This window comes from Neofelis nebulosa, chromosome 1 (genome assembly GCF_028018385.1).
Source record: "Neofelis nebulosa isolate mNeoNeb1 chromosome 1, mNeoNeb1.pri, whole genome shotgun sequence".
NCBI classification, from domain to species: Eukaryota; Metazoa; Chordata; class Mammalia; order Carnivora; family Felidae; genus Neofelis; species Neofelis nebulosa.
This window is the reverse complement of record NC_080782.1, coordinates 236,158,023-236,183,278: the sequence shown is the minus strand read 5'-3', so window position 1 is coordinate 236,183,278 and position 25,256 is coordinate 236,158,023. Positions and strand designations below refer to the sequence as shown.

General features: G+C 39.8%; 1 protein-coding gene across 6 annotated transcripts in view; it reads left to right on the top strand.

The window, feature by feature from the left end:
- Window positions 1–20,039, top strand: part of PAN3 (poly(A) specific ribonuclease subunit PAN3) — a 134,440-nt gene extending 114,401 nt beyond the window's left edge. For 4 of the 6 annotated variants that reach the window (XM_058688891.1, XM_058688880.1, XM_058688869.1 and 1 more), the window contains 5 exons: window positions 3,906–4,045; window positions 6,809–6,938; window positions 7,372–7,436; window positions 14,510–14,648; window positions 17,072–20,039. In XM_058688891.1, the coding sequence (XP_058544874.1) occupies window positions 3,906–4,045; window positions 6,809–6,938; window positions 7,372–7,436; window positions 14,510–14,648; window positions 17,072–17,212 (615 nt within the window). In that variant the 3' untranslated portion in view covers window positions 17,213–20,039. Of the gene's footprint in view, window positions 1–1,494; window positions 1,655–3,026; window positions 3,048–3,905; window positions 4,046–6,808; window positions 6,939–7,371; window positions 7,437–14,509; window positions 14,649–17,071 lie in introns of those variants that run through there. The other 2 variants (XM_058688912.1, XM_058688902.1) reach the window with 2 other exon arrangements.
- The last annotated feature ends 5,217 nt before the right edge of the window (window positions 20,040–25,256 follow it).

Sequence of the window (25,256 nt, the reverse complement as noted above, 5' to 3'; positions counted from 1 at the left end):
TGATAAATACAAGGCGTGAGAGAATAAGAGCCTGTCTCTGCAAGGAACGTTAAGTGTAGTTGCTTTTGCCTTAATTGCTCTGTGCAGGTGATGTGTACATAAAGTAAATATTTCAGGTCATTTCGTCTGTATTGCAATACTTCACATCTTTTTGGAGGATACGCAGCTGCCATTTTAAGACCGTATTATTCATTCTTTTTGTGTTAAGAAATTTTTGGTGTTTCTCAACATTTACTAACCTCTAGAGGTCTGATATAAGGCAGAATCTCTTAATTATGTGGAAAGTCCAGGAGAAAAACACTTCACCTTTTCTTTGCCCTTCTCGTTGCAACTTCTTTAGTTTAAATCTTTGAGAGATTTTAGTTCGCTGAATTATAAGCCAAAGTTTCTGAACAAAAAGGAAGAGACAGAATGAGAAGTAGAGTCTGAGTGATGCCTAGTGATCCAGTTCATGCGTAAACCTCTTTTGCCGCTGGCCCGGGGACAGCGTAGTCCCCGAGAGGTAGAGCCACACTCATCACGTTGAGCTGTATGGGTTGGAAGCGGACGTGACCCATCTTCCCCCCTCCCCCCAGCTAAACTGGGCGGCAGCCAAGCTGTCCTGGTTGGTAGCGCCATCTAGTGGGCGGCGCACAGAAGAATCTGACTGCTTTTTTCTGCCAGCAGCAGCTTTCTTCTGCCTCAGGGGGTTTGCTCTGTTCCTCTTTCTTTTCTAGGTGGTTCTTAGCTACTTTCCTTCTTCTGTCTTCCACCTAGTGCCTGACTGGCTCTGAACAATTTTCTTCTTGATCTCTGTGCTTCTAAGAGAGACTAAGTATTGGCTGTTAAAATATACATCCAGGAAAATTTTGGAGGAGAAATCAGACACTGTTTGGAACTAGTGTCATCTAACTCTGTTGCAAGAATCTGGAAACCCCATGTCCACATTAAAAGACGAAACACCTTGCAGTTTTGTTTTTTTACACGTTCAGCGTTACACTATGTCATTCTTGTCTCTTCTGAATAGAGTTCCTTTTTTTAAAAGAAAATTCTAGTATAAGGCTGGTTTGATTTTGGTTTTCTGTGAGTACTATAGCAGTATTATTTTCCATTTTTTCTTTGTAGAGGTACATCATTTCAGTTACATTAGTGACAGGTAGTTACCTTGAAAAACTCTTTTGAAGGAAAAGTAATCCCAGAGTTCCAAACAAACAACTCTTCAGTAAGCACTTGGGGCAGTTGATTGGTAAATTAGGAGCTGCCTGCTGCTTTCAACCAGTTGTCACCTTCCCTTTATTTTCCAGAAATAAAAGGATATCTCAGGTTTTCTTCTTTTTCTTTTTTTTTCCTTAATTTTTGGGGGGTGGGTTATGTATGTGTGGAAGATTTTTCACACAGCTTATAGTAAGGTAAAGGAGAGAATTAAAGATAGTCCCAAGTGGGGGATTGTGATTTTACGGAGAAGAGGGTACATGAGAAAGGAGTGCATTGTTTCTTGTAGTCTATTTTTCATAGTCTGTTTCAGACACGTGAATAGAGACTGACTTTCAGTAAAGTGGACATAAGTAGAGCCATAGATAGAATCAGAAAAATCAAGAAATCAAGAATCAGGAAGAAACTGAAAATGAGTGGGGGGAAAACCTCCAGAATTCAACAAATGGGGGGAAAAACCAGATGGAGGTAAGAAGCAAAATAACAAATGGAAAATTATTTAGCTGGCAAATAAGGAAAGGAGAGTTATTGGGCTTTTATGATGTTGAACTCTCTTAATTTTAAGCAGGACGTCATTAACCTCTTACTTAAAAACAGATCCGTTCTAATTTAATCTGGATTATGTGACCTGTAGACTTTATTTCTAAACGTGTGTATTCCACCTTGAGTCAGCTTTAGAAAGTGGTGGGACGCACTCAAAAATCAGATGTTCTTATTTTAAAAACCCATCCAGTCCTTCGGCTGTCTTGGACTTTTGTTTTCCTGGCTCATACTAGGGAATACGGAATGTTCTAGGTGGGAGGTTTAGTTACAGCATCAATTGAGGGTGGAGCTAAACTGAAAATTCTGTTGTTTTAAGGGTTTGGGAGGCTGTGTGTTGGTACGTGCTGCTCAGACACTTGATAGATAATAGCAACGTTCAGTGTGCTTTGCTGAGGATATTGGATTGAAACACTTAGAGAAATTTACAGTTCACATTTACATGTACCAGTTTGTCTTGACCAAGATTTTTATGGTTTCATTACTATAACTCGGAATGTTTTACTTGATCCTGAGAATGACTGAGGGGAATCCTTCTTGAGTTCATTCATGGCAGTGCCCTTCCGAGAACAGAAATGATCGAACAGTAATAGTGCTCCCTCCCGTTGCCACCCTACCTCCTCCCTTTCTGGGCTCCTAAGTCTGTACCACAAGTGAAGTTTTAAAAAGTTTCTTTGACATGAATCCTTGGCATCTCTTAGCACAATAGAGTCAAAGTAGGTTTTCTAATCCGTTTTTCCACCGATTATAATAGGGTCTCCTGTTCAGAGCGTCAAATTCACAAATGCTAGTACTGAATGAATTTTTGAATTTGAACTTTTTAAATGTTAGTAATGGAGTTTGGCTTCTTTATACTTTCTTATTTGTGTAAAATGTTGAGGATAGCTGTAGTGTGCTAAAGTTTCATTAGTGACTGTCTTGAAATATTTGCCTGTTTTGCAACTATACTATGTATAAACATTCCACAAAACCAGTGGTTCTCCATCCTGACTTCATTATCAGAACTGTGGTGGAAGCTTTGAAAAACGCGAACACCTAGATCTTAACCCAGACTAATAATACCAGAATTGGAGTGAAGGGATAGCTACAGGGTTACTTCTTCTGTTTGATGTTTTTAAGCTCCTCAGGTGATTTTAATGTATAGCTAGCTTTGAAAACTCCTTTTACTAGACCAGTATTCAGTAAATGTATCCAATATTTGAGATCAGGTCTCAGATTTTGAAGATTTACAGAAGTTTTCTGTCAAAATTACTTCAAATGATTTTATTTAACTCGGAGCTATTCCATTCTCCTAGGCATAAAATTATTAATAGTTACCTGCCAAGAAGGGCCACTTGGGATAACCATTCTGTTTCCTGGAGTTAGACAGGTAATAGAGAGCTTACCTCAATGTAGCCAGCTATCTTTGAAAATCCTTTTAGAGCAAAAGCCTCACAGTGGTAAATCATAAAAAAAATAGATAGGTAAATAGGGAAAGGAAGAGAGAGAGGAAGAAAGAAAGAAAAGAAAAGAAAGAAAAAGAAACCAGGTGGTTACAGAGCTCAAAGATCTGTTAATAATGTGAGTAAAAATGGGCTATTTGGAAATAAGGGCAGATGGGATGTCATTGGGGTTGGCAGCATTCTCGATGTTCTAAAGAACATACCCTGAAATCAGGTAATAGTTATGTTACATTCTGAATAATGGAGTAACTTTTCTTCAAATAATTCTTCAAACTCCCACTGTATTTAGGGCATGATGGAAAGTGAGAGAGGGGCATGTTACAGGTTGTAATGATCGTAGTCAGGTGAATATGTGGTAACCAGCCTTAATAATAAGAATGTCAGCTCTATCTAAATAAATTTTTTTTTTTTTTAATTTTGAAGCAACAATTCTGTAGCTGGCAGATGAATTGCTTAGAGTATAGCCCTAACTACATTTATCAGAATTACCTGGGTGCTTTAAAAATGTTGGGCCTGCTCCCCCAGACTTACCGAATGAGAATCTCTGGTAGAGAGGCTCGGGAAGCCCCTTCAAGCTCCCAGGTGACTCTGAGCACCAACATTGGAGAACCCTGTGCTGAGTTTTGCAGCTTCTTTGTAAAGGTGCTTTTTCCATGCAGGCAGTAGTGTCACTGTGTTAAATTTGTACGTATAAAATAAAAATTAAAAGTTATATTTATTCTTTCATGTCAGCAAGCAGATCTGATATCATTAGGAAAAGTTGTGTTGGCTTTGGCTTGCAACTCTTTGGCAGGAATTCAGCGAGAGAATTTACAGAAAGCCATGGAACTGGTGACAATCAACTACTCCTCTGACCTGAAGAATCTGATTCTGTAAGTTGTAATACACAATTAAACATATATGATGATCGTATGAGATAAGACAGCTTTTTTTCCACACAGGCCTTTTAATAGGGCTTCTATTTATTATTTTAGTTCCTACTGTTCAAAATCAGGCAAAACACAGTTAAACACTTTTAATTTCTTTATTTTTATTGTTAAGTGTATATTTCCTTGAATAAATTCATGAACCAATGTGTTCAGTTACTGATGTTTTAAATGTTTGGTCAGAGGGTACCCACTGAGGTTGCACTGGTATTCACTAGCTACATATGACTTAGTTTAATTAAAATACAATAAAGTTAAAAATAAAGAAATCAATCTTGCACTGGCCACATTTCAAGAGCTCAAAAGCTTCATGCGGCTTCTGGCTAATATATCCCATCATTTCAGAAAATTCTGTCAGACAGTGCTGCTCTAGAGAGTGGTTGTTCTCTTTGCGCGAGCTGTCATAAATAAACCTCAGATGTAATCCAGTTACAGATTCTGTGGCCAAAACAGCCATTACAGAAAGCATGGACGTAAGGGTCCCAGGCTTCTGCTCCAGTATCTCTAGACTCCCAAGAAGTCCTTGAAATGCATTTGACTTAGGAGAGCCCCACTGTGGACTCCTGTCACCGCAGGGGGACTTCTCCCTGTCTCAGACACATCTAACATCCGGGAATTCCAGAGGGTGGACCGCCATAATTCTTACTGTCATTACAAGTGATTGTAGAGAACAGATGCTATGGTATCTCTTGAAATTTTTTCTATTATGTTCTAGAAGCAGCTGGAGCATATTGGTCCTTTTCAGTGCCTTAGTTTTCAGCTGTTCCTTCTGATTTTTCTGTGTAGCCTTGGAGGATTCAGTTTCTTTTTGGACTAGCTCCGGATACGAAATTGAGGGCTAGAGGATGGGGCTGCCCACTTGTACTTTGTTACACTGGCATAAGTGTCCTGCTTGTGACCGAGCACCGGAAGCCGGTGATTGCCTGCTTCCGGGGAATACTCACATGATTTCTCTTTCAAGTGAAAATATTTGTTTCACGTATTTTCACAGCAGCAATTCCTGGCCTTCATTTGCAACATCTCACAGTAGTAATCTCCAAACTTCCTTTTTAAAAAGTTGAGAGTAAAGGATATAAATGTTACAAACTAGCCAGCCATATGTTAATAATTGTCAAAACTGGGCAGAGGGTACATGGACATCATTTGTTATAGTGTTGTCTCTACTTTTATGAATGTTTGAAATTTTCCTTAATCAAAAGTAAATTAAAAAGCCATACTTGCATACTAAGTAACAACTTTATAGAGCGGTAAACCATGTATCAGGCACTTTCTAACTGATACAAATGAATTTTCCCAATAACCCTATAAGTTAGCTGCATTTTAGAGATGACAGAACCGAGGCTTAGAGAGGTAAAGTAACTTGCCAAAGTCACAAAGCTTGTAATAACTTTAAGTAGTTAGATGTAAATATGTCAGTAGTTACAGATAAATAGCTAAGGCATAGATTATCCACAGGAGGATTTTATTTAACAAAAGAATGCCTGTCCTGTGCCAGACCCTGAAGATACCTTGAACAAGATGAACAAAACCCCCCAACCTCTGGAGCTTCCACCCTGATGGGGAGGAGGTAACAAACACGGAAACATGTAAGATGTTGGCAGGTAGCGATAAGTCCCCTGAAGAAAATGGGGTAGAATTGTAAGCAGAGAGTGCGAGAGCAGGAGGCTCCCGTCCCAAGGGTGGTTAGGAAACGGCTCACCTGTCAGAATAGGCAGAAGTGTAGGTCATGGTCTTCTTTGTATTCTAGCAGGTCGCTTTTCGAAACGGATTTTTTTGGTTTTGGGGGGTTTTTTGGCCTCAGTTATAATGGTAGGAGAAATTGGCCTCTTCTGATATATGTTAGTGCGTGACAGTTTTTCAGAAATAAATAGATGATGACAACGGGTAAATGACGCTGCAGAGCAGAGGGCACCTTTCTAAAAAGTTGGAACCTTGTTTGAGCCCAGTGTGAGGCTCAAACCCACAAGATGTGGGATCGTGACCTGAGCCGAAGTCGGACGCTCAACCGACTGAGCCACCCAGGCGCCCCGACACAAATTATTTTGAAGAGCAAATGGAAAAATCTCTTCACCTACAACCGCCCCCTATTTCACCCCTCCAAAAAAGCTTGTTACAGTCTTTTCATGTCCCACTATTGTAAGGAAGGGTTTGAGAATGCAAACGGTGAAGTGTAACCCTACTCAACTTTCCTTTTTCATTTTCATAATAGCAAAGATGTAGAGAAAGAGACATGTTTACAGTTTCTTCCATTGGCTCTCAAAATTTCCCAGAGAAATCATCAACGCTTAAAAGTGAGGTTGACTTGATGAAAAAAATCTTTTCGAATTGTATACACTACTGTGATGGCAGCAGCGATAGCTATGTGCTTGTGTGTCGTGTTTGTTTTTTTAAATTGCACAATTTGAGGGGCGCCTGGGTGGCTCAGTCGGTTGAGTATCTGACTCCGGCTCAGGTCATGATCTCGCCACGGCTTGTGAGTGAGTTCAAGCCCCGTGTCGGGCTCTGTGCTGGCAGCTCAGAGCCTGGAGCCTGCTTCCGGTTCTGTGTCCTATTCTCACTTTGCCCCTCCCCTGCTCATGCGCGCGCTCTCTCTCTCTCTCTCTCTCTCTCTCTCTCTCTCTCTCTCAAGAATAAATAAAACATTTTTTAAAAATTAAAAAAAAATTAAATTGCACATTTGGCGTTCAGGTGATTCTTTATTTTCGCTAGGTATTTGTTGACTGACCAAAACAGGATGCGAAGTGTAAATGACATCATGCCCATGATTGGTGCTCGATTTTATACTCAGTTGGATGCTGCTCAAATGAGAAATGATGTCATAGAGGAAGACCTTGCAAAGGTAAAGAGTTAAAAAAAAGATACATACAATGACATCTGTATGTGCAAAGAGTTAGAAAACAGTAGTTTTTGTGCTGAATTGGCTAGGACCGTTTACAGATATTTTTTAACTTTAAAAATTTTTTTTTTAATTTCTTATGTCCTCTGGGCATTTGTGTTCTGCTTTTTGTTTGTGGCTTTGCTCCAGTTAATTGACAGAATCTTGATTTTTTTTTTTTTCCCATGTAACTTTAACCATTCTTAAAAATGGCCAGCTGCATGATCATCTTGAGTATTGATACTGAATGAAATGGACATGTTACATTCAAAATGATTACCAAAAGGTGTGGGGATATTAGGATTTACGGTTTAAAGGTAATACTGGTGTAGGATACCAGGTTCATAAAATTTTGCTGGAATATTAACATTCTCTCTCTTTTTAAAATGTCTTATAGGAGGTTCAAAATGGAAGACTGTTTAGGCTTCTAGCAAAATTGGGAACAATCAATGAGAGGCCGGAGTAAGGATTTACAGTATTTTACAATATGATTTCAATCAAATGCACTAACGAGAATGAGTATACCTGATTCTTACTGGTTTTTTTGGGAAGAGAAAAATTCTCATGTGAAGTGACCTTAAGCCTGTTGGTAGCCATTAGGATGCTGTTTTTTAACTACAGCCTAGATGTGGTTGTTCTTAGGGATTCCACACACACATACCCATACAGAAAAGAGACTGTTAGAAAGCTCCATTGTGGTTTGTGCATGAGGGAACATTTTATGACTGTCAGGACTGCCTCTACCCTGTCTCCTTTTTGAAGCTTGCTCAGTTCAGTTTACCTTAGTCAGATTAGAGATTTCAGACATGTCTAACTGTTGCACGCCCCTTATCTTCTATTTAAGAACATCACATAAACAATACATACAGCTGTCATATCAGTGACACTGGAAAGGCCTTGCCACCCTTCATTATTTGTCATTTAGTTCTGCCTCATTTGTAAGTTAAAGTTTATCGTACGTTCAAGAAAGAAGGAGAGTTGACGTCTGTACTAAATAGTAACTGTCAAAGACAGGTTGAACAGTATTATAGCTACTTTCACTGTAGTATAAGTTCTGTTTCAGGAATGTTACCTCTGTTGATAGAGATAGGTGACACATAAATACTGCTTGAGGGATTTTGTTTTCGACCACAAAATTCATATTCACTTACCTTTCTTCACAGTTACAAAACTCAATTCGTATTTTCTCTGATAATGTTTCTAAATGAAGAGAAGATGACAGCAACAACAAAAAACCCCCCAAAAACCCTTCAAGTTGTTTCTTCTGGCATTTTTCTTTTTATTTAAAAATAATATGCTTATGATACTATTGCTTGATTTTTTTTATTTTATTTTATTTTATTTTTTTTAAGTATTTAACTCAGCTAATGACTTTGTCCTGTGTAGGATGAGGCTTTATCTTTCCTACCCTCTTTCCTTAACTAAACATACACACACACACACACACACTCACTCACTCACTCACTCACTCACATTCTACCATTGAACCCATAAGTTTTGAGTTAAAAGTGTTGACATTAGTATAACAGGGTAAATACTGTTCATAGCTGCACCACAGAGTAAACCATGACTATATTTCCTTTCTTTTGTATTTTGTTTTTTGATTTTTGTTTTCCTCGGGTTAATAATTGCCTTGTTATAGAACTCTAATAAGCAAATGAAAAAATATCGGCCACCACTTTATTCCAGACTTTTTGCCAGAGTTAACAAAACACCTTCCCATATGGTCAAAAATAGGTAACCTATCAGTTCCTTTTTTTTTCTCCCCCTTAGAGAAATTGCCCCCGGAGCCTCTGTCCTTCTGTTCCTATCTGGGCTGGTTGAGCTCTAAGCCTGCTCACACTCACACTTTAGAACTGGAGCTTCCCTTCACTATTATCCTGGGAATTCTCATGGTCTCTCCCTTTGTGTTGGATACCCTGTTTCTTGCTTTTTTCCTTGATTTATTCTTTTGATTTATTGGAGCACATCCTCCTGTAGCTTCCTGAGAAAGGTGAGTTTTTTGAGTCTTTGTAAGTCTGAAAATATCTTTATTCTATTTTTACACTTATTGACAGTATAACTGGGTATAAAATTCTAGACTGTCCTTGGAAAATTCTTTTTATTAATTTTGAATAGGTTAACATGAACCAGTTTTTTAAAACGTAGAAAAGGGTTTGCAGTGGGGAAAAAATCTCTCACACCTGTAACATCCCCAGTCTCTCCCTTTTCTCCCACTGATCTTTATTTTATATTCTTCCTGAGTTACAATGATACATTCTTAATTCCTTTCATCCCCTCCTCACTTTTTAATATATACAAATTGTAAACCATGCAGTGTTCTGTATGTTACTTTTTCCTTATTAACTATATTTTGGAAATCTTTTTGTTTAGGTACGTTTAGTGTATACCAAACACTATTCTCAATAGTTTACAAATACATCCCAACTCAATCCTCGTAACTACCTTGTGATACAGGTACTATTAGTCTTCTCGATTAACAGAGATGTGTGGGCATAGAGAGGTGAAATAGCTTTTCCAGGGTCACGTAATAAGTGAGCATCTGAGCCAGAATTCAAATCCAGACAGTATGGTTCCAGAGTCTGTGCTCTTAACCACTATGCTATGCCTCCATAATTTATAGCCATGTAATAGTCCATTCTGTGGACATGCTATAATTTATTGCTCTAGTTCCTGATCAGTAGGCATTTGAGTTGTTTTTACTGTTTTGCTGGTATAATCAGTGCTGCAGGGACTGACTTATGCATACTTAATTGTATGTGTGCATAAAGATAGACCCAGTTGTGGTTGTTAGGTCTGTGGATATGTGACCGTAAACCCTTGCAGAGAGCCTTTTCAAGCTTGTGGATTTTTGTCTACCTGATGGATGCGAAATTGAATCTCAGTGCAGTTTTATTTTGTACTTACTCTTAATGAGCATGTTGCTTGTCATTTTTATGTTTTTGATCTGTTTCTGTTTCCTTTTTTTTCTTTGTTCGTATTGTTGGCTCATTTTTATTTCCAGTTGAATTGTCTGTCATTTTGATTTATAGGAGCTGGAGAGATTTGTCCTTTTTGATCATTTTCTTTTTAATTTGTCATTTCTCTTTTGACTGCTCAGTTTTTTTTTTCCATGCAGACATTTGTATACATAGTGTAACTGATCAAACTTCTTTTATCCTTTTGGGTTTTCAATCATAGAAGGGCCTTTTCTACAGGAATCTTCTCATTGTTTCTTCTAGCGTACTTACGGTTTTATTTTCTTCCCATATTAAATTTTTATGTATTTGGAATATTTATAGGATATAAGGTATGTATTCAGCTCCCCCACCCTTCCCTCTCAGAAGACGCTCCAGTGGCCCAAAAGCTATTTATTGAATAGTCGAGCTTTTCCCCACTGGTTTAAGACGGTACTTCTTTCACATTAATGTTTGAGTGACTGTCATTTCTTTTGAATGTTTGCTTATTTATTGAGAGAGAGTGAGTAAGCAAGTGAGCAGGGGAGGGGCAGAGAGAGAGAGAGAGAGGGAGGGAGGGAAGGAGAGAGGGAGAATCCCAAGCATGGTTGCTTAACCGACTGAGCTAACCAGGCACCCCTTCATGACTAACTTTTTTTTTTTGGATGACATTTTAAAATCTGGTAGTGTTCATTCTTTCTCAGCTTCATTTCATTGTTTTTTGTTGTTTCCTAAAACTGTTTAATTTTCTGTATAAATTCTAGAATCAGCTTTTTTAGTTAAAAAAAAATCTATAAACCTGGTGGTATTTTTATTTTATAAGATGACATGTTTATTATTAAACTTAAGGAGCATATGTGTTTGTAGACGTTGAGTTTCGTAACCACGACAATGGTATATATCGTTGAATTCATTCACACCTACTTTACTGTCTGTCCTTCAGTGCTTAAGTTGTTCTTATGTTGTTGTGGCACACTAAGTTTACTAGGTATTTTTTTTCTTGTTGCTGTTGTAAATGGGAATCCCCTCCCTTCCCCCCACCCCTGCCATTCTTTCTTCTTAGATTGCCTATTATCGTACACGTGAAATTTATCAATTTCTGTAAAATTTGTGCCCAGATACCTTAGTGTTTGGATAGTTTTTCGCTAGATTTCTTGGGTTTCCCCGATACAGAGTCATATCTTCAAATAATTGTAGTTACATTTCCTACTTTCTAATTTCGATAGTTTCAGTTGCTTTGGAGTGATTGTGTTAGCTGGTATCTCTAGTACATAGTTAAGTAATAGTAGTGATAATTTCTGTCAGAATTTGAAGCTTTGCTCCACTGTCTTTTAACTTCCGGATTCAAATCTATTTTCTTTTCAAACCCTTCCCCTTCCTCTGTGCTTTTAGGGTCTTCTCTTTATTGATGTTCAGAAATGCACAGTGAGATGCCTTGGTGTAGGGTTTTTTATTCATTCTGATGAATCAGCAGGGTGGGCAGGCCCTTTTAATCTTGGAAACGTAGGTCCTTCAGCTCTGAGAAGTTGTCTTCATTGTTTCTTTGATAGCTTCTCTCTTTGGAATTCCTGTTACTCAGATATTAGACCATCGTCATTAATTTTCTAATATTCTCTTCTGTTTTCTGTACTGTATTTTTTTGTTCTACTTTTGAGGTAATTATCTCAACTTACTTTGTCTAAAAATAAAGGTTTTTTCCCAATCCTTCGAATTTTTAAGCTTCTGCTGTCATAATTTTAATTTTCAAGAACTTTCTGTTTTCTAAATGCTTTTCTTTAATGTTCACTCATTTTTGAGAGAGAGAGAGAGAGAGGGAGGGAGAGAGCAAACGAGCATGATTGGGGGAGGGGTAGAGACAGAGAGTGGAGTACAAAGGATCAGAAGCCGGCTCTGTGTTGGCAGCTGTGAGCCTGATGCGGGGCTCAAGCTTATGAGCCATGAGATCCTGACCTGAGCTGAAGTTGGACGCTCAACCGGCTGAGCCACCCAGGCGCCCCTCTCTAAACGTTTCTGTCTTACAGCATCTAATTCTTGTTTGTGCAAGAGTCTCAATTACAGATTTTGGTTAGGGGTTTTTTTTGGTTGTTGTTCTAAGTTTTGTTCTGTTCCCTGCAGTGCCTCATAGGAAATGAGTTTCTTCTGTTTCATTCTCCAGTGGATTTCTGATCCTGGCTATGTGTTCATGTTGAAAGTAATCTTTTTTGGGGTACTTGGCTGGCTCAGTGAGAAGCGTATGCGACTCTTGATCTTGGGGTCGTCAGTTCAAGCCCTGCGTTGGGTGTGGAAATTACTAAAAAGCTAAGTAAATGCAATTTTAAAGAAATTTAAAGAATTTCATCTAAAAAGCTACTGATAAGTTCCTGGTGGTGTCAGAGATTGTAGAATGTGTGGTAAAGCAGTGTGATGCTGTGATGTATAATTTTTGTTTGTTTTTGGTATACTCTTAAGTGTCAGAATTTCCCTTGGGCAAGTTAGCATCCGGAAAATAACCTTCCAACCTTCTGTCTGTAGTATAAATTCGTGGTCAAGCGTTGGATGGCCAAGTAGCCATGAGGGGTTGACCGAATGGTCTTACCTGCCATCGCTTGCTCTTCTTGGCACCCTGGGGCGGGAGCGTCTTTGTTCACCCTGTCTAGAGAGATTTCCGGTACCTTTTCTGGAAAATTTCTGCAAAGCAGAAATGGAAGCAGGGATGGGAGAGAGGTTATCTACTTGTTATTTATAGAATTTTCCATCAATTCTGCTGATTCCACCTTGAGCCCATACTGCACTTTCAGTAGTACCTAATGATTTCCCTGCCTGGCCTCACGGCGATGGCTCCCTTCTGTGGCTCCCCCTTCTTGTGCCTTCTGTAGCATTAGCGGTCAGTCTTCTTCAAGTCAGCTCATCATACCACTCACCAGCCTGTTTTTCATCTTTCCAGTTTTTCTTCGTGGATTTTTCTTCTTTTGTTGCTTCTGATCACTTTGTCCTTGTGTGTTTATTATATCCTTTATTAGACATTCATTGCCAGTTTGGTGGGGTTTTGAGAGGAAACAGAGATAAATGGATGTGTTTAATTAGCGTTTTAATGGACAGTGATCTTTGCAAAACTCTTAGGATTGTGTTTAAACCCAAATGGTGGGCTTTTCATCTGTTTTTAAGTTTATTTATTAACTTTGAGAGAGAGAGAGAGAGAGAGAAAGAGTGTGTGGGAGGGAGGAGCAGAGAGAATCCCAAGCAGGCTCTGCATTGTCAGCGCGCAGCCCTGCACACTGTGAGATCGTGATCTGAGCCAAAACCAAGGATGCTTCACTGACTTAGCCACCCAGGTGCCCCTCCATCTTGTTCTTAGAAAACACCTAGTTTTTTAACCAAGACTGCATAGCCTGATCTCTCTCTTATCTTTGCTTCAGATATGTCTTTTTTTTTCCTTTTAATTTTCTTCTCCCCTGTCTTGCCTTCTGTCCCTCTTTGCCCTGGTCTTTTCTCTTCCCCCCTCCTTGCTCTTACTCTCTGTCCCTCTCTTGGCCTCTCTCTTTTCCTCCCCTCAGCCCCTTCCAACCACACTGACCTTTGTTAAGTTTCTGAAGTGTGGCATGCTCTGTCCTTGCAAATACTGATGCCTCTGACTAGGGTGTCCTTCCTCTGGGAGGAACATCCACTGCTTCCTCTGGAGAGCCTTCTTTGTCCTCCTAGGTGAATTCACGTTCCATACTGTTTCCCTTTTTCTTAATGGCCTTATCAAAATATGCACTTAAAACATGTTTTGGTTCTTTGAACATCTGTTTTCCTCACTAGATCGTAAGTTCCAGAGGTCACTGGACACTAACTGATCATCTGGTCAGTTCTCTGGTTCTTCACAGCTCATTCTCACATACGCTCATGATGGTAGGAAACCAAAATCTACGCGCTTTTTGTTTCCTTAAACATTTTTCTATTTTTTGCTGCCAGTAAAGTAGAAGACAGATCTGATCTTATCTCTCTACTCTATATCCTAAAGGTGAGAAGAGGAAAAGAATAATCTCTTTCAACTTATTTCTAAAGATTTTTAAAGACCTTTCTTTTCCCTCCATTTACCTAAGGAAGTGATTATAGAATAGGAGTGTATAAGGGTCGGTTACCCTTAAGAAATAGAAACTGGGTTTCATATACTTTCATTTTCTATGAAATTATTATTTTTTTTAAAGTTTATTTATTTACTTAGAGCACCCAAGCAAGGGAGGGGCAGAGGGAGAAGTCGATAATCCCAAGGAGGCTCCCTGCTGTCATCACAGAGCCCGGTCTCAGGAACTGTGAGGTCAAGACCTGAGGCGAGATCAGGAGTCAGAGGCTTAACTGACTGAGCCACCCAGGGGCCCCGTGAAGTTATTTTTTTAATATTTGGCAGTTGGCACATAAAATTTGAAAAAGGCCAATTTTTTTAGCCTCCCTGTAACTTTTGGAAGATTAAAAAAAAAAAAAAACCCGTAAAACACTACATACACGGACACAGACACACAAACGGTACTTAACGGATTTATCAGAGAAAACAATCAAACTAGTGTGGAGTCTGAAGAATCAACATAGCCATGTGGCATACAGCATGAGTTACTGAGGTAAAATATTACCTTCCCCCAGGTTTCAGAAGGATCCTACCTGGTCGGAGACTGGAGACCGTTATCTGTTGAAACTCTTTAGGGATCATCTTTTCCATCAGGTGACAGAAGCGGGTGCCCCTTGGATTGACCTCAGCCATATCATTTCTTGTCTTAACAAGGTAATTTGTATCTGGATTTTTAAGCTCACAGTGCAAAGTTGTGTTTTCTATAAATACTAAGAGACTTAAGAAGTTAGATGTATTCTATGTAGCCAAAAGACATTTTATTAATAATTATTAGGTGTATCTACTTAATAACAGTTTCTAGACTTGGCCGGCCTTTTTGACATCTTCATGAATAATTATAGAATTTTTCATTGTGGATCATCTTATTGTGATAAAACGTCACAAAAGCAGTGGGTGGGAAAAACAAAAATTTTATGTTTAAGTTTTTTTTTAACAGTTGAATTGCTTTCTTGTGAGTCTCGTGTTGGATGTCCGTACATGTTATCTGTTCATTTACTGTTCACTGTGGGCATAGTAATACAATATTACAATAATAAAAGCACAGGAGGCCCAGTGTTGTAAGTGGAGAATCAGGTGATGACATGAACTAAGTAGATGGAGACACGTCATAAATTCACTGGAGAGGTGAACTTTTGTTTTTGAAAGGGCTAGGAGAGAAACGGTTCACAGAGGAAGGAAGGAATGCATTTTCCTTATGAATTACTTGGAATTACAGAGTGTAGAATGGGTCTCCAGAAGTAAACATTAGTCTTTGTATGTAGGATTATATCTAAATCTCAAGGGTCTGCAAACTGGACAGACAGACAGCCTGTTTTTTTGTTTTTGTGTGTGGGTTTTTTTTTTGTTTTTTTTTTGTTTTTTTTTTGTTTTTTTTGTAGAGCCTGCAAGTTAAGAATTTTTTTTACATTTTCAAAAGACTGAAAACAAATAGCAGAAGCAAAACTAAAAAGAATATGTGACAGAGACTGTATGCGGCCCTGAAATTTAAGGCGTTTACTGTCTGGCCATCTTTATGGAAACCATTTGCTGACCCCTGGTCTAAACTGTCCCTAAATTACAAGTACTAGAGGAGAAAATGCCTCATGGCACATGGTGTAGAATTGTTCGTGTTCAGTGTGCTAACTGTTCAGGGAGAATGTGGTTTTTGTTTTTAAGCACTCCTTTGCCTTGTTTGAATTTCCTTAAAACTCTTTAAAGAGAGTGTTGTCAATAATCGACATTAAGACAGAACAAACTGAATGTACCATTGAACTAATCTAGTATGACATGTATTTGTTTGCCCTTTCCCTTAAGGGGAAAACATTTTTCTTAAAAGCAATGAGTGGAGAATGATTCTCCCAGAGTTTAGAAAATGGTATCCATGTATCAGAGCACCAGTAATTAAAAATACGTAGCACTCCTTAAACAGTGACAGCTAGATCCTGTGAAATCAAGCCGTGGACAGATAGGTATCTGAAGTGAAGATTATTTAATGAATGTGAGGATAATTAAAAACTTGAAAATTCTGTTTGACTTCATAAAATAACTAGGAGTAAATAAAATTTATCCCAAATCTGAAAATGTGGTAATTTTCTAAGTTTGGGAAGAGTGTAACAAATTAAAAAGCATGGATGGCCATATTGGTGATCTAAAAATTAAAATTTTACATAGCGTATTTTGGTGGGAATTACAACAAATTAAGCTGGTAAGGTGATTTGAAAGTTTGAACGTTCGGAATTAGTAACTTGTAAACATTTTAATGAATGAATGAGTGAAAAGGAAGGAAAATGATAATTTATTTGATGGACTAAGGATTAGTATAAATGCTTTATAAAGACCTCATTAAAATATTACTACCAAATCTTGACAGATAAATGGGTAAAGATCATAAACTGGCATTCACACAAGTGGAAGTAACATACGTAAATGTATGAAAACATTTGGTAATACCTGAAAATGTAAATAAAAATATCAAGGCATGCATTTGATAGGGAGCTGCTTGTAAATTGGTACAACTCATAAGTCAGTGGTTTCTGATGCCCTTTGGACAGCAGTTTAGCCCTATGTGTTCAGCCATAAAATTATTTGTACTTTTTGGCTCATTGTTGATATTTGTAAGTGTTTCTCCTAAGGAAGTAATTCCACGGAAGAAAAAAAATTAAGTAGACGAGTGTGTTCGGCGCACTAGAATTCGTCATGCCAAAAAGCTGGAATATATTGGGGCACCTGGCTGGCCCGGTTGGTAGAGCATGTGGCTCTTGATCTCTGGGTCATGAGTTCAAGCCCCACATTGGGCGTGGAGCTTACTTTACAAAACAAAACAGAGCAACAAAAACGGAAAGTATTGGGGGAATAATTAAAGGATGGAATATAATGCAAACAGGTATGAAGTATGGAAGCTAGGTGGAAACACAGGACTGCTTAAAAAACATCCCCGTTGAGAAGTGTGCACACTGACGAGCGTGTGTATCTAGAAGGGAACAGCACAGAAATTTTTAAAATATTTGTCAGTGTGGCAGAAGCTGTCCTAAAGTAGATAAAGTGGATCGTCTTGTGCCTGGTATGAACTTCGTGTTTTGCGTCTCCGTCTGTTTCAGTTAGATGCTGGCGTGCCAGAAAAAATAAGCCTCATTTCCAGAGACGAGAAGAGCGTACTTGTGGTGACTTACAGTGACTTAAAGCGCTGCTTCGAAAACACTTTCCAGGAACTGATTGCAGCTGCGAATGGGCAGTTGTAGTATTTGCTGAAGAAGCACGCAGGACACGGCTGAGGACCTTACCCGATAGCAAATTGCACTCCAGCTGAACTGGTCTCATCCTCTCCTTCCACATTTGGGAAACCCGACAGGAGATGAGCAGGCTGCTTGCACTTCAGTCAGGTACACTGCTACCCGAGAGCAAGAATGTCCCACTTAGCCTAGAGCTGTGGCTGCCATGGGGGCCGGATCTGTGAAGAATACTTTGGATCAAGGAGCGCCATCAGGTGAATGGCGTTCCGGCTGTTGTGTTTTTCCCCTTGTGTATGCACTAATTTTAATTTTTTAAAGACTTTTTTCTGATCTTGGAACTTTTGCCACATTGTATACTTACTTACTAAGGGAAACTGTTTGCCAGGACATTTTTGGGAAACAACGATGGGCAGCATTTTTGTCACTGAGGGTTGCGGCATTGGCTCTTTGGGGGATGGGTTGCCCTGACCGACGTAATGGACCAGGTAAATGGTTTCACAGAAGCACCGTGTGGTGTATAATCCTTGTAAGAGTATTGGGTGCAAGCTCTGTCTGCCACCGCTGTTAGTTCAAGTGGAGATTTTTGGGTTTTTGTTTTGTTTTGTTTTTAAGAACAGACAAAAGAGAGGTCAGTGGATTGTGGGATACGAACTCCCCTGTTAGTAGACTTAAATCCTTTATGACTAAGGATTGGATACACAGGAACTTACACACAGGAGCACACAGAGCTCTGGGCTCCAGATTCATCCAGAGTCTTTTCTTAAAAAGGTGTTTCCCTGCTCGTCAGACATACTTAACATTTATGCAACTTTTTTTTTTTTTTTTTTAATGGGAAAAAAGGTAAATTGCGTTAAAGGCCTGAAGTTCAGGAGTATATTGCTTTAGATTATTTCCAGTTTGCTTTTTTTGTATAAAGTTCTGTTCTTGGAACCACAGCTTTATTATGGTACTTTACACTGGATACAGACACAGAGACGCTGTTCGGAAGGTGAACGAAACACAGCAGTGGTCTGGCATCGAGAGCTTTCTGAAGTTTTACAGCCTGAATCTGGAGGGATAACAATCTGCTGTGCCTTTGCAGTCACTGCTTAGCCCAAAGTAATAGTACTTTTGATAATAACTTCACTATGTGGGATATTCCTGAATAAGTCAATCTCAAAAGTTTGGAATTTTCCTCCTCTTAACTTTCTTAATATTCGGACGTGCAGTTGTTGCCAAACTTGGGTATTCGTGGAATTTCTAGTTAATGACACACCTACTCTTTGATACTGAAGACTGCCAAATACATAGGAGTTTTCTTTCACAAAAACACAGTAATGAAGACTCTGTCTCCTTTCCCAGCACTGAATGTTTTACTAGCACTGGGTGCTCACCATGCAACTATGAAGAAAACGTGGAAACTCAGAAGGTCAGGAAAGACTTCCAAGCGCTTGCAACTGATGTTACGGTCTTCAATTTTAATAATTGCTCATATTTGTAGTTTTCAGAGAAGTTTTTAATATTTCTCTGTCCACTTTTTATAAGCTTTAAAATGATTTTCTCTGCCTTGAGATTTGCATCAAGAAAAAAACACCTCTCTTCACCTGAAAGCTTTGAAGACTACAGACATGCTTTACACATTTTAACAAGTGTGTCTGAGTCCACGTTTGGTAGCATCAGTTGTTGAGTTCAAAAGAAAATCAATTATTGCATTTGATCTGGATGGATTTTACGAGAACATAATGTTCACTCTTCAAAGGATAATTAACATTTGCCACCATAATGTTCTTTTTTTATGTAAAAGGAACAAGAACTTGGAGACATTAACATGCAAAAGTCTTTTATCATTAGCTCATGTATTTGAGGAAGAGCAGCTGTCTTTTTATATGTTTTTTGACAAATCATATTGTGATTCTTTTGTACAAAAAAGAACTACTTGTATTCTAGAAGAAATATGAAATGCTTAATTTATAAGCGGGCTGGAGATTTTTTCCAATATTGTTTTCTTTGAAAATGAAAGGGGATCATCTATTTTAGTTTTGGGGTCTGGGAACTTTTTGAAAATTTAATTTGTGGACCAATGTTTTGTGAAAGCTAATAAGGAAGGGCAGGGGTAAAATAGGGCTTGAATTTCTCATCCTGTATCGACCAGCAAACTTCCCTCTGCAAGGCAGGTTCAAATCACAAACCCAAGAATGTTTGCATCCTAAGTGCTAGTTTGCTTCAGCCCCTAGTAACCTCAGGACTTGGCTTGAATATAAAGGTGGACAGCTGATCTGTTTTCATGAGTAAATATTGTCGGCCAGAAAACAGTTGGTGTCAGGTAATACATCTTTTTTTTAAGCTTTGTTTTATATTTATTTTTCATTTAGTTTTTATTGGGAATGGTTTCCAGTAGAACTCTTATTAGTTCTGCTTAGGTGTTTTTTGGGGGAGCCCTCTTTTCCATAGTGTAATTCCACTTAAGAGGTTGTCTAAAAGGTAGTCTTTTTAATTCATAGGAAGATTGTAATATCTGAGAGTAGTCAAATTAAGGATACAAACTTCCCACACCTTCCTGTTATGACAGATCAAAGCACAGAAAGGACAACCCTTGAAATCATGTAACGTTGGTCATTTCAATTTTTTGTACCTATTTTAAATTCTGTTAGTGTATTTACTTCATTGTAAATATTTTTGAGGGTACCTTTGTATTTTGCTTTTGACCTTGGTTCTGTGGTTTGGATGTCAACAACTTCCCTAAAAGCACCAGTATGTTAAGTTCTAATGTCATGACCCCAATATGGGTTATTCACCTTTAATCCTGTTTTCAGTCTCTATGTGTACAGCAATATTTTTAATAAAGAATTACAGAGAAGTTTGTCCTTTTGGGGGGTACCAGTTCATTTCACAAGGTTAAGTTTGTCTTATGTCCAGGATTTAAAAGGCCGAACATTTCCTGTGTGTTTGGAGGAATCGGTGGTGGCAGGTTTATTCATTAGTTTACCGGATATCTGCTAAATGCCTACTTGGATCTATTTTGGGTACTGAGAATGCAGATACCTGTACTTGTTATTTATGAAGTACATAGTTCTACGCAAACATTTCTATATAACACATGGCTTACAGTGTAGTTTAGGAAGAAGATATGGCTAGCCTCTGATTCAGTACTTGGGTAATTTACTATACAGGTGAAGAGTACCCTTCCCCCCAAGTCCTCCAGAAACATTATTCAGACTATGAGGTAGGTTCGTTTTTGGTTTGTTTGTTTTTTTTTTCTTTTTTTAAATATTTTTTTTAATGTTTGTTTATTTTTGAGAGCGAGACAGACAGACAAGAGTGCTAGCAGGAGAGGGGCAGAGAGAGAGGGAGACGCAGAATCTGAAACAGGCTCCAGGCCCGGCCTGAGCACAGAGCCTGACCCCGGGCTCAAACTCAGGAATAGCATAGCGAGAGCGCGACCTGAGCCGAAGCTGGACGCTTAACCCACTGAGCCACCCAGGCACCCCGAAGGTAGATTTTTTTTAATGGCAGAAACATTCATATTTGTTGAATCTGAGTACTTAGTGTTTATTGTGGTTATTTCCTGTACTGTATTGAAGTGAAAAGTTGAAAAACAGAATAGAAAGTGATAAGGGACTGGAGACCTAATTGAGGGGTACTTAAAGAGGAAGGAGGGTTTATTTTTAGCTGCAGGAGCTAGTGAGTTGCTTTTAGAAATTCGGAGAAGAGCGAGAGTAAGTGTAGAAGGGTCTTGAAAAAGAAAAAAAAAAAAAAAACCCAGTGGATCCGGTGGCAAATCAAAATGACCACTGTAGGTTCATGGGGAAGAAGGGAGACTAGTCTGCCTCGGATGGGGGATGTTTTGGGGGGGATCTTTCTTTTAGATTTCGATTTCTTGAGGGAAAACATGAAACACATTAAAATATTGTGTAAGCTAGGCCAGTGTTACATCTGTTCAATGGGGATAAAATGGCTCTGTTCTTTTCACGGCCTGTGCTCTGAATGGTCAAAAACACGTGTGTCCCCTTTCCTTCTACCTTTCGCAGGTGCACAATTCGGGCTGTCTGTAAAATGTCCTTCTGTACGAGTTTGGGGCAAGAGGGGCAGTGAAGAAAGACCTTTAAAACTCATGTCCTTAAAATTCGTTAAAACCAGTATGCATGGTGGTTAAGAAACCGGCTTGCCAGAACAAGATTCTGACATCCCACTCAGTGCAATGAATGAATTGGATTCGCTCATTCATGAAATATTTACCAAATGCCTGTTCTGTGGCAGGCACTGCCCTAGAGGAATCAACAGAACAACTCTAACCATGACAGACAAATCTTTCGGTTCCTACAGAGCTTCCATTCTAGCAGGAAGAAGACAGAGGACGTGTAGAACGTTAAGAGGTAACAATGGCTATGGAAAGAGAGCAGAGTAGAGTAAAGGACGTGGGTAGGGTTGCCAGATTTAGCGCACAAAAATACAGAACACGGAGCTGGATTTGAATTTCAGGTAAACCACGGGTCGCTTCTTTTTTAGCGTTAAGGGCGTCTCAAGTATTACATGGGACATGCTTGTCTTAAAAAGTTACTTGTGTGAAATTCAAATTTAATTGGTTACCCTGTGTGTGTTTAATCTTGCAACTCTCGATGTGGGGAATGTGGTGGTGCTAGAATTTCAGATCGGATGATCTGGGTGGTAGGTCTTATGGAGAAGGTGGTATTTGAGCAAGGAGCCAGCCAGGTGGATATGGGAAGGAGAAGAATTCCAGGTCAGAGAATGTGCCAGGCATATCTGGGGAATGGCAAGGAGGCCAATGTGACTAGAGTAAGAGTAAGGGCCAATGGGACTAGGTAGGAAGAGAAATCAGGTAATGGGGAAGGGGGTAGTGCTTTGTAGAGCATTGTAAGACCATGCTGGTGCTTACATGGAAAAGAGAAGAACGGTTGTGAGGAGAATAACCTGGTACAGTTAAAAAGGATCACTTTGGTTACTAGTTAGGAAGCTCTCGTGATCTTTCAAGTGAAAGATGATGGGGTTTGGACTCGGGTGGCGGAGGTGGCACGAAGTGACTGGATTCTGAATGTATTTAACTTCATTTATTATTCTTTTTTAAAATGTTTATTTTTTCGGAGAAAGAGTGCAAGCAGGGCAGGGACGGTGGCGGGGAGGGGCTGTGCGACACAGAATCCGAAGCGGGCTCCAGGCTCTGAGCTGTCAGCACAGAGCCCACACGGGGCTCGAACTCACGGACTGTGAGATCACGACCCGAGCTGAAGTCGGACGGACGCTCAACCGACTGAGCCACCCAGGCGCCCCTTTTTTTTTATTCTTTAAGTTTATTTATTTATTTTTAGAGAGTGGGTCAGCAGGGGAGAAGCAGAGAGGAGGAGACAGAGAATCCCAAGCAGGCTCCATCCTGTCAGCACAGAGCTGAACACGGGGCTCGATGTCCCAAATTGAAATCAACACCTGAGCCGAAATCAAGAGTGGGACGCTTAACCGACTGAGCCACCCACGTGCCTGATTCTGAATATGTTTTAAAGACTGAGCCAAAAGGACGTCCCAGTTATTGGATATGGAGTGAAAAAAGAAGTCAGAGTCACTGTTCCGATTTTGACCCTCTGCTGGGCAGGACCGAGGATCCTATTAAATTGGAAGAGAGCGTTCTAGAAAAGGGTGTGTTTGGAGGGTGGGCAGAAGGACACAGGAGCGAGGAAAGACAATTGGGAGTTTGGTCTGACCTGTTCCGTTTAAGATGTTTACTACGCATTTGTTGTGGCTGCTGGCTGTTTTTAATGAGTGACTCCAGACTTAATGGCCTAACACAACAACCGTTTTGTTGTTCTCAGGAATTCTGTGGGTTAGGAATTTGGACAGGGCACAGCTGGGATGGCTTATCTCTATTCCATTATGTTTGGGGCCTCTGCTGGGAAAATTTCAGTGGTTGGGGGCTGAAATCATTCCGATCTGGCACCCAGACTGAATGACTTAAAGGCTGGGCTCAGCTGGCGACTGTCCGTGGAAGCACCTACACGTGGGCCCACCACGTGGCTCAGGCTTCTCCAGTCACGGCCACTGGGTCTCTAGCGGGAGCTTTTGGAGAATGAGTGTGCCAGGAGCCTCGGGTGGAAAGGGCATGATCTTTTCTGACTTGGCCTCGGGGCCATGCAGTGTCACTTCTGCCACATTCTGTTGATCGCAAGTGAGTCACAAAGGCTTGTCTGATTCTAGGGGAGAAGAATTCGATGGGGAAGTGGCAAGAGCATGTTGCCAAAGGTCATGTGGGATGGGAGATTGTGGTCGCCACTACTTTTGGAAAATACAGTCTGCCGCAGCCTAAGAGATGCTCAATTTAATATTGGCATACAAGTGAGTTTGGGGTCTGGGGGAGAGATCTGCTTTGTACGTGTAGTTTGCAAGTCATTATGCAGATGTCATTTAAAGCCCTGAACTTGGTTGAGATCATGAAGGGAGTTAGCATAACCAGAGAGGAGAAGAGGTCCAAGGACAGAGCCCTGGGGGAGTTGGAACTGTCAGTGCTCAAAGGTCAGAGAAGAGAAGTTAAGAGGGATGGAAATGACCAGTGAACTAGGAAGAAAAATGTTTGATGTCCTGGAATCAAAGTAAAAAAGGTATTTTCAAGAATAAGGGTCAAATTGATGAGTCAACAAAGATTGAGACTGAAAATTGGCTGTTGCATTTAGCAATTTGCAGGTCACTCGTCACTGGCAACCTTATCAAAAGCGGTTTCAGTGAGTGACACTGAAAGCCAGGTTTGAGTGGGTTTCAGAGTACTTGAGGGGGTGAACTTGGAGACTAACTACATCAAGGAATTTTGCTGTAAAGAATAAAGAAATGGGGCGGTGGCTGAAGAGGCAAGTAGGGATGAAAGGTTTTGTTTGTTTGTTTTTGTAACATGGGAGGGGTAAGAGCATGTTTGTGTGATCTGATGGGAGAGGGACACATTGATGGGGGGTGAGGGAGCGGTGAATTGCTGGAGTTGTGTCCTCGAGTACAGGGAGGAATCCAGGCGTGCCAGGAAAGGTTTTGGATTGACCCTCCAGAAAGGAAGGCAGAGCATGTGACTACAGGTGCAGGCCGGTGGTAGATGTGATGGTGAGATTTTGAAGTGCTCTTTGGATTACTTCATTCAGTCTCCCCATTGATGTGGGCATAACTAATAGTACCAATCACATTGGATTGCTTTGGAAATTGAGTTTTATTCCTCAAAGCACTTAGACTAGTTGCTGGCACATGATGTGAATATATTTTCGTCTGAGAGGAAGCCCATACTCTCTTAAATTGGTCATCTGTGAAAACTGTGGCATTAAATGTTTTTTTCCTTTTAATAGCCTTGTATCGAAGAATAGTACACACATACAAGCTTGCAGATAAGTTCATAGTTCCATGAATTATCACAAAGTGAACACACCTGTGTACCACACCCAGCTCAAGGAATAGGGTATTTGTGGCCTCTGGTTGTTTTGGTTTTGTGTTTTTCTCCCTTAAAATATCCTTCGTTGAGAAAATAGAAGGTTAGTCATCCCTGCGTTGGAACCCAGGATATTTTTGTAAAATTTCCTGGCCGGTGAAACCCAGAAGTCTGGTAGTATGTTTAACACTGACGAGTCCGATAAACCTTACTGGGAGATCCTTCTGCTGGAGAAAAGGGGAAAAAAACAGTTCCCAAATGTCCTGTAAGTTTCCAGAGTCATGAGAAAATTTCTGAACCAATTCCTCGAGCATTCTTCGAATCATGTGCTTAAATGAGTGACTTTACTCTTATGTTATGAAAACCGATACTGTTTTTAAAGGATTTCTGATTCACGAAGATAAAACGCCGTGTGCCCTCTTCGGTTAACCACAAATTTACCAGGGGGAGTCGTTTTTTCTTTTTCTTGCCTTTGTCCCCAAAAAAGTAGACCTGTTTTCCCACATGTGTCTCCAATCTAGTCTCTGCGTGACGTTTTCAGGAAGGTGACGGTATGACCACTTACGAGGACAATTTGTTGGTCACTTGCTCCATGTCTGTCGGTGATGAGTGTGTCGACGACGTAATTCACAGAAAACAGTATGTGGCTAGTGTGCTTTTCTTAGGGAAGCT